The 9635-nt window shown below is 43.7% G+C and overlaps 1 protein-coding gene across 1 annotated transcript; it reads left to right on the top strand.

Moving 5' to 3' along the window:
- Positions 1-2954: 2954 nt before the first annotated feature.
- BTN1A1 (butyrophilin subfamily 1 member A1) lies at positions 2955-8779 on the top strand. Its single transcript, XM_069493403.1, has 7 exons — positions 2955-3033; positions 3270-3617; positions 5503-5784; positions 6966-7115; positions 7576-7596; positions 7691-7717; positions 8106-8779. The coding sequence occupies exons 1-7, from the start codon at positions 2955-2957 to the stop codon at positions 8777-8779; spliced, it is 1581 nt and encodes a 526-aa protein (XP_069349504.1).
- The last annotated feature ends 856 nt before the right edge of the window (positions 8780-9635 follow it).

The following is a 9635-nucleotide window of genomic DNA, read 5'->3' as shown; positions in this document are numbered from 1 at the left end:
GTTGTAGAAGGTGCAGCCCTTACACGAGCTTTTGAGGGAAGAACAGGTGTTCATCATGCAAATAAGAGGGAACAGAATGTTCTGAAAGAGGAAAGATAAGTACTATTATCTGGAGACCTGAAAGGCACTATGGATTGAAGTAAACACACCCGTTCCAAATTCCACCAGTGAGTAGGTAGGCCAAGAGAAGAGGGGGATGGACAAAAGGCTGAGAAGAAGGAAACAGGGAGACTGCTAGAGCTTTTTTTGGACCAGATAAAGCTAGACCTGCAGCACTTTTTTTAACCAGATTAAGGTGTCTAAACTTGGTGCTAAGGTCACTAGAGAGACAAGGAGGGATTTTAAAGCAAAAAGTGATATGATCAGATTTGCATTTGGGAAAGATCATTCTCCTGGCAGTCTAGTAAGTCAACTGCCTTTTGTCTTAATCATAACTCCAACTAAAAGGTATAGCACAAAATTGGGAAGGACTTTTGTCACAAATATAATACAGGATTGACATCTTTAATTTACAAATTGTTCATATAGACTGATAAGAAACAGCACTAGAACAAGCCTTGAAAACAGTGGGCACTGGCCTGAAAAGCTCATTTCTAGAATATATTAAATGACTGACTAATACATGAGAAATGACCAGCCTCACTATCATATAAAAGCATAATAAAATAATAATTTGATAAATTTCGCCCATCCCAATACTAAGGATATGAAATAATAATCCTTAGTGCTAGCAGAGATTAGGTGAGGACACTTCCATTGATGGTGTGATGGGTTCAACATTTCAGGAAGGGACCTTGCCAATGTGTTCATACCTTTGACCTGAGAACTCTATTTCTGGAAATTTATCAGATAGCTTATAGGGAAGTTTTGGAAATTGTTAACAAAGACTTTTCTATAAAGTGCATTATATATAGTAGGAAAAAAAACACAATGTCCCATGATCATGGCAATTATGTAACTATTAACAATGTTTTGAGTTATACAAAAAGCCCAATTGATTGTTTTTATGATGTATTATGCATAAGCATAAAACAAACACTGGAAGGAAATATGTCAAAATGTGAATTGAGGCTTTCATTAGTTGGTAGACTAAGGGTGATTTTCATTTTATAGAAATATTTTCTTATATTTTTAAAATTTTCTATAACAATAAGAAGTTTAGCTCAAAATAAGAAATTGCAGGCTTTATGAGTTGCTTTGAGATAACTTTGGCAGGGAGGCAACTTTGGGGCCCTATAAACTGAATCACACCTCCTGAGATGGCACATTCACAGTCTACCTTTAAGATCGGCCTTTTGTGGAGTTGTGCCAACAGACACAGCAGCTGCAGTGGGCACTGTGGTACAAAGGAGTGCTGCCAGTGGTAAGCCAGGGGCTACTGCCACCTCGGCCTCTGCCCTTTCATTTTTTTAATCCATAGAAGCAATAATAGAATAACAACTTACCCTCTACTGAGGGTAGCACTTTATTTGCTTAATCTCATTTAATCCTCCCAAGATCTCTTCAGAGAAGGTATGATGAACATTATTACCTTTTTAGTGATAAAAGAAATGAGGCTTGGACGGTAAAATAACTGCCTGAAGCCTTCACATCTCATTTTAGTGTTTCCTTGGCCCTCTTCCTTTTTTTCTCTGTCCCTTTCATTTTGTAGAACAGGACTGAAACAATATTTTAGTTAATTTTGTGATGACTTGTTTTTCTTATAGCTAACAGCCAAATTCCGCTTTTGTATACAAGGCTTGCTTGCTTAACGCTTGGTTGTGACAGAGAGCTAAAAACATGCTCCAATGCAGTTAGAGAAAAACAACCATGAGTTGCTTCCTGATAAGGGGACCAAGGCCTGATCAACACGTGAACAAGCTTGTGAAGGGCGTATGTCCCCTTATCGGAAGTAACTGGCTGTAACGAATTCCAGCAAAGAGTATAAAAGACATGTACTCCCGCTGCGCGGGGTCCCTGCCCATGGAAAGAGACCACTGTGTTGGTGCTCGAGGCTTGGACCCTAGCTAGCTAGTCAATAAACTCCTTTGCCTTTTGCAGCCTCAGTGACTCTGTCATTCTGTTCCCGGGGCAGAGGGAATCCGGCTCTAACAATTTAGTCTAGCTCATCAATACTTACAATGATCTCTGAGCTGAAGACCGCAAATCCAATTTTCCATCTGTCTGGAAAAGTTTTCTTTTTTTCAAAGTTAGAAACAATAGGCCACGTGGGGACAGGCTTTCCGAAGAGCACTTCCGCCTTCCTTCTGGCTTTTAACTTTTGCCCCTGGGGCCACAACCGTCTTTCTCACTTGGTGGCAGTGCACCCCTGAGCCTTTTCCTCCAAGATCATCCAGGTCAGTATGTGTGATTACTCTCAGCCCCCTGGGAGAGCGAGCAGCCAGGAGGGCATAGTTCTCTCCCTCCGGCGCCCACTCTCTGGTCCTAGGCCCTCTTCTCTCTGCTGCTCCCCCTTCTTGCTCTATCTCCTCCCATCTTTTTCTCTTTTCTACTTCAATTCATTTTCTTGGTCTCCATTTCAGCCTTCATTTTCTTTATTATCGTTGCTAAAATCAAATACCAAATTACTGTATTTGAGGAAGACTTTTTTTTTTTTTGTGCAGTGATTCCGGGATTTGTTCACTGATACGCAGCCCACTAATGGACACTATGCCTCACAACTTCCTTCTCCTAAGTCTGGGTTTTAGGGCCCAGTTTATTATTTTATAAATGCTTCACCACACTTAGGGCAGTAAGTGCTGATGAAACATGGATTGAATCCCCACTGAAGAGGAGGTACAGAGGGGCCTTCAGGTGCAAATGACCAGAGCACTCCAGATTGGAAAGAACTGTAGAATGGACTTTGGAAGGCAGAGTGTCCACAGAGCCGGCAGTTATCTCCTGTCTGTTCATCTCCTAGGCTGAAGCTCCTGAGGGACCCACATCAGTATCTTACTAGCCCACAAAGGCCAGAGATGGCAATTTTCCCAAACTCCTGCCTCCCCAGATGTCTGTTCATGCTCATTCTCCTGCAGCTGCCCAAGCTGGATGCAGGTAGGTCTCTCTCTCTCTCTCTCTCTCTGTCTCTCTCTCGCCTACAGGATTGAAAGTAAACATCTCATTTGGCTCTCCCCAGAGATCTCCACTGGGGTCTACACAGACCCTCTCAGGCTGTCCAAGGAATAAGAGGCGGGGGGGGGGGGGGACTCTACGCTTTGGTGGGAGTCTGGTCCGTGTGGGTTCCCAATTCCCACCTCCGCAGCCTGTCTGATCCTGCTCATTTTGGTTAGTTCACTTTGATGTGATTGGACCCTCGGAACCCATCCTGGCCATGGTCGGCGAAGATGCCGAGCTGCCCTGTCACCTGTCCCCGAACATGAATGCGGAGCACATGGAGCTGCGGTGGTTCCGGAGCAAGGTCTCGCCGGCCGTGTTGGTGTACCGGGACCGGCGAGAACAGGAGGAAGAGCAGATGCCCGAGTACCGAGGGAGGGTGACGCTAGCGAAGGACGACATCTCCGCGGGGCGCGCTGCTGTGAGGATACATGGTGTCAGGGCCTCTGATGATGGCGAATACCAATGCCTTTTCAGGGAGAACGGGAGCTACAACATAGCCCTCCTGCATCTGAAGGTGGCTGGTGAGTGACGGGTTTTGACTTTCTCCGGTGACTCCCATGCGGCATATATTTTCCTATGGATCAATTACTTTGAAACCACCAGATTCATTCTCAAAATCCCTTTTAGGTTGGAGCGTGTTGACAGGCCTAGAGTAGTAGAAAAGTAGAAAAGGGGTTTGTGTTGAGAGTGGGGAGAGAGCAGCGAAGTGTCTTTCTCATAGAACTTTATTTCAATTATCTCTTGCCCTTTCCCCTCAATAATAGGACAAACATTTCTCCATGGAATTAATTAATAAATGTAAGCTGTAAGAGCTATATAACATTCTTTTATGCCAGTACACCACAATTTACTTGATCAAGTCCCAGAATTGGGCATTTAAGTTGCATCTATTTCTTAGATCAAAATAAGGCTGTGGGGAGCATGCCACACACTCTGAGGCTGCTTTGTTGATTAGTTTCTCAGGACTGATACCCTAAGATTATAGAGCATGGCTGTTTGTTAACATTCTTGATTCATGTAGAAAAGATTTTGCTTTTGTTGGGTTTGTTTGTGCTTTTGCTTCAAGCTAAAATTCAGAGGGGAACAATTTTTTTAAAAAAGATAAACATTCAGGAGGAAAGAATGCATTGAGGTCTGACTTTCCCACTTACTAGTGAATGACATCAAGCAAATCTCTTTCTGAGTTTTACTGTAAAGCTGGAGAAGTATTTATTCAAGATGATTTCTCAATAAAATAAAATTAGACATATTTGAGAAACCGCTTTGCCAATTCTAAAAGGACTATAGACTTGTAAGATATTATGGCTGTACTTTAAACCGATCTAAAACATATCATATACAGATATGTTGCCTTTCATACATATATATTCAAGTAAAGATAATGTTTGAAAAATACTTGGGTGAAATCTGCATCCCCGTTTTATAACAGGTTGCCCCTGTGTCAGCATTGTGTATAACTCTCATTTTGTTTTTAGGGAAGAAGTATCTTAAAAGTTGATTATAAAAACCTAGAGATTTGATGGCATAAACCTGTTGTTGTTACCTTTTATGAGTGACAGACACCTTTGAAAATCTGCTGAAAGTGTCAACTCCTTTCGAGAAAAGGATATACATTCTCATATATACATACAAACTTGTATGTATATGAAATATGAATTTAAACCAATGGTTGTGGAAATGTGTTTAAGAACTCTTCTTTGTAGCTCAGTGTTTCCCTGTATTCTGTGGAACTGGAAGAAAAAATTAGGCTGAACAGACAGGAAATGCAGCTTTATGTTGATTTATGTTAGGGCAAAATGGTATGTGGGAAGATGAGGTTGAAACCATTTAAGAAAATTTCTGAATCAGCATCACAGGTAAAGGAAATGTAAATTGTTAACTGCAATCTGAGGGCCAAGAACTTCCAAATGTCCTCCTCAAGGATACTCCTTCTCTGTTCATCCTTAAATACCCAGTCCTAAGTTCTCTTCCTCCTCCCCAAAGCTTTCTCCTAATACTTCCAAGCACACAGCATCTGCCAGCTCTGAACTCTCAGCCTAGACCACTAGCCTGCCTCTAAGCCATTGGTCTTGGTATTCCTGCTAGGTAGTGTTCCTTAGTGTTCCTTAGTTTTCCTGCCATATCTGTTTAGCAAACTCCTGCTGACATTTGAAAAACTAGATCCCAATAAAACATCCCTCTCTGATAAGGTACATGAAATTTGTTTTAGTGATACCTCAGTTTCCTTGTATAATGAAATATGGAGAAGAAGTCTTCCCATTCCCAGTCCACCCACTTGTGTGCCTCTCTCTCTTTCTTTCTTTCTCTCTCTCTCTCAATCTGTTTCTCAAGCTACATACCTCTATAGTTATAAGGCTCCCAGAAGGGTGTCCACTAATTGATTAGGGCCAACTTTTTCCTCCATAGCTCTGGGCTCTGACCCTCACATCCACATGGAAGTTCAAGAGAGCGGAGAGATCTGGCTGGCGTGCACCTCAGAGGGATGGTACCCAGAGCCCCAGGTGAAGTGGAGAACTCCCAAGGGAGAGCAGTTTCCATCCACATCAGAGTCCAGGAATCCTGATGAAAAAGGTCTATTCACTGTGGCTTCTTCAGTGATCATCAGAGACACCTCTATGGAGAAATTGTCCTGCTACATCCAGAACCTCCCTCTTGGCCAGGAGAAGAAAGTAGAAATTTCCATACCAGGTCAGTGAAACCAATGCTGCATTCTTATGATGACACAGTTTCAAGGCCACACCACCTGGACACCTGCTCAGAGTGATCTCATGCCGAGTTGTCCACTTACCCCATCTAAGCTCTTGCCCACGGACTTGAGGAAATCTCACCAACTTCATTAGAGGAGTAAAGATTCTGAAGGCATAAATCTACCTAGATCTCATGTAAATTCCAGATTTTCCATTTTAGGAGATATAACTGAGATAGAGAAGTTTTATCCCTGGGGGCCTTTCTGATCCAGAACTTTCTCTCCTTGAATAAACAAGACCAAGTTATTTTTCTAATTTCACTATTTCCACTCTTATCCTCTTTTCCCTTCTCCATCTCGTGCTAGAGCTCTGTCTAGGTTTCCAGAGTCCTCAAGGAAACAAATCCTCTCATTATTCCCCAGATACTACCTCTGGGTCAAGTACGAACCTTTCCTTATTCTCTGGTCAATGAATCCCATTCTATTACACACAGATGACATTTTGCCTTCCTTCTTTACCTTCCTCATCCTCTTGGCTCCCATTCTACATTAATACTTAAGGAAGAATTTCCATATTGTAAGGTTTCTTTGAAGTAGCTGGCACCAGAGAAAGAAAGACGAGCAGAGTTGAAAGGGGCTTTATTGGGGCATTCCCGGGTGGGGGTAACAAGTCCCGGAGAGAGGGACCCGGGCGAGCCTCACAGTCCCACGAGTGGAACTTGAGAAGCCACCCCGCCCAGAAGTCTGAGTGGGTTTATATAGGTTCTTAGGACTGGCGGATGGGAGCTTCTTCGGCCAGGAGATGTCTGCATGAGGAGTAAGGAATTTCTTTGTTTCAGCTTTGGGCGCATTGAGGAATAGGAGGGACTTCTGTTTTCATTAGGGAGGGGAGGATTACCTGCCACCAGCCTTACACATATAACATGAATAAATCCATTATATTTATGACTTCACAGGTCCTGTCCCAAAATGACTCTTCATTTCTCTGTTTCTCTGCCCTCTCCTGCTCAAGGTCAAATTTTTCCTGAGAAGTTTAGAGTGTTATTGCAGTGACTATTTTTTGCTGTAGGAGGGATGAAAATATTCCAGGCCATCCCCTATTTCTCCTCCTTTGGAATCAGGAGAGAAGCTGGACTTGCTCAGAGTTTCTCAACTAATGGCATTCTTGGGGATTTTGTTTTAGCTACTTCCTTACCAAGTCTGATTCCCTGGATAGTGGCTATGGCTGTCATCCTTGTGGTCCTAGGACTTGCCACCATTGGGTTTGTATTTTTGACTTGGAGACTATACAAGGAAAGATCCAGAGAGAGGAAGAATGCATTGAGCCCTAAAGGTAAGTCATAGAATACACAAGGGCTACCTGTCAGGAGTGCTTCAGAGGTCTATATCCAAGTCCTTTAGGATGACTTCTAATGGAAGATATTTGATTCTAGAATTCTGAAAGTTAGAAGGAATCATAAGCTCCTGAAGTCACAGACATCCAATATGAAGAGGCTTGGGGCTTAGACAGAGTCAAAACCAATTCTAATTCAGATATTAGACCTGATGTTTACTCACTACCCCCGCCCACAGACCGTACCCCTGTTCCTAATCCAATAGGAACTTCCTGCATATTTCTTAGAAAACAAAACAAAACAAAACAAAATCTTTGTTCTGAATTTATTGATAATATTTCAGTAATCAGGCAGTCATGAATTAAACAGTTCCTGCTTCATGTGTTTCCCACACCAATTTTGTCCCCTCCCTCTTGTTCAGTATAGAAAGCCACTGAGGTATTTTTGTTTGTTTTCCAGACAAAGTCCTAGAAGAGCTCAGTAAGTTCTATCTTCTTGTCATTATTTTACTCACAAAGTTTTTCTCTTTCTTATTGTGTACCCTGTCAATGACTATCTTTCTCTTTCATTGCAGAATGGAAAAGGTCTCCATGGCATGCAGGTCGGTAGCTCTGAACTTCTCAAGGGCTCTGAGGTTCTATCCCCTAAGAATTCAAAATCCTGTGATACTTGGAAATGAAAGTGATGAGGATAGGAAGGGATAAGGTGATGGCAAATGGCCTCAACACTTCCCTTGAGGCACATAGAGGGCCCTTGCAAGATGGCTAGGAGACAAGCCCTCTCTGACAGGGTCCCATTAGGCACTGGGGACAGTCACCCTCTAGCTGCTGGTGAGGGAGGGAGACTGGTGGGTATGGAAACAAACAGCTTTCCCTCTGAGAAGACTTGTCAACTCCTAGAACAATGCTCTATTTCTTTGAGAAGGAAAAACAGGTCTTATAAACTCTGACATTCACTGATGGTCAGACTTGCTCTCTCTCTGTCTCCAGTGGATATGATCCTGGATCCAGACACAGCCCACCCCCACCTCTTACTTTCTGAGGATTTAAAATCTGTTCGACTGCAAGATTCTCGTCGGATGCTGCCTGAGAAACTTGAGAGATTTGACTCCTGGCCCTGTGTGTTGGGCTGTGCAGCCTTTACCTCAGGGAGACATCACTGGGAGGTGGAGGTGGGAGACAGGACTGACTGGGCAATTGGCGTGTGTAGGGAAAATGTGCAAAAGAAAGGATTTGACCCCATAATTCCTGAGAATGGGTTCTGGGCCTTGGAGTTGTATGGAAATGGCTACTGGGCCCTCACCCCTCTCCGGACCCCTCTCCTATTGTCAAGGCCCCTCCACCGGGTTGGAATTTTCCTGGACTATGAATCAGGAAACATCTCCTTCTACAACATGACTGATGGATCTCATATCTATACATTCTCTAAAAACATATTCTCTGGCCCCCTCCGTCCCCTCTTTTGCCTTTGGTCCTCCGGTGAAAAGCCCCTGACCATCTTCCCACTTGCTGATGAGCCTGAGAGGGTCACAGTCATTGCTAATGCCCAGGACCTTTCTAAGGAGATCCCCTTGTCCCCCATGGGGGAGGACTCTGCCTCTGAGGTTACAGACACTTTCCATTCTAAGCTAATCCCCACCCAACCCAGCCAAGGGTCACCTTAAGGAATATCCCAGCTCAGTTGTTTTCCTTTTTTCTAACGTCTCTCCTCCATTGTGAGCCTTCACCTGCCAGCTTCAGCCAGCCCCTGTTTCTTCCTGTGGGGTAGAGATTAATTCACCTTGTGAAGGTTGTATTGCTTCTGCTAGAGAGGGTGGGGAGTAGGACCTTCCTAATTTGTTTCTGTACAAATATTTGGGGGATGGAGAGGTGATTCTTAAACTGCTTCAACTGATCTCCTATTCCTTATGGCCAGAACCTGTAGGGAGGGACTTGGAGCAAACTCAAAGGACAGCTTAGGGATCGAGGTGGGGGTTAGAGTGGCATGGGGTTGTGGCAGAAATGTTTTGGTATCCAAAATAGGGGTATGTGGAGGAATAGGTTTGAGGTGAGCAGAAAACCCAAAGAGTTCTGGGAAAGGACAATCTCAGAACCACATCCCATAAAGGAATTTGGAGGGGACATGATGATGGAGGAAAGTGGGGTGAACCCAGGCCCATGATGAATACCTGGCCTACCCTTAGGGTTTTTAGGGCCTATATCTCAAATTTTCCAAGCCATATCCTATAGGATAGAGGAGATTGGCCCTAATTCTGTGGGAACTGAGCTGTGGGCAAGGGGGAGTAGAGAGTAGCTAAAATGAGCAGGGCTGGAGGGTCCAACATGTGAGATAGAGGAGAGAATTTTAGACAACACTCAAAAGTTGTCTGTACAGCTGTCCCTTAAGCCAGCGGCCCCCAACCTTTTTGGGACCAGGGACTGATTTCATGGAAGACAATTTTTCCACGGGATTGGGGCAGGGGTGTGGGTAGGTAGAGGGGAGGGATGGTTTTGGGATGATTCAAGCACATTACATTTATT

Source organism: Eulemur rufifrons, chromosome 18 (assembly GCF_041146395.1).
Source record: "Eulemur rufifrons isolate Redbay chromosome 18, OSU_ERuf_1, whole genome shotgun sequence".
Lineage (NCBI taxonomy): Eukaryota > Metazoa > Chordata > Mammalia > Primates > Lemuridae > Eulemur > Eulemur rufifrons.
This window is presented reverse-complemented; position numbering and strand designations above follow the sequence as displayed.

What these genes read in the sequence shown, in the direction of transcription:
- BTN1A1 (XM_069493403.1), top strand. Translation starts at nt 2,955, where the DNA reads ATGGCAATTTTCCCAAACTCCTGCCTCCCCAGATGTCTGTTCATGCTC. An exon ending in CAAAGTCCTAGAAGAGCTCA is followed by an intron (nt 7,597 to 7,690) that starts GTAAGTTCTATC and finishes CTTTCATTGCAG; the next exon opens with AATGGAAAAGGTCTCCATGG. An exon ending in AAGGTCTCCATGGCATGCAG is followed by an intron (nt 7,718 to 8,105) that starts GTCGGTAGCTCT and finishes CTCTGTCTCCAG; the next exon opens with TGGATATGATCCTGGATCCA.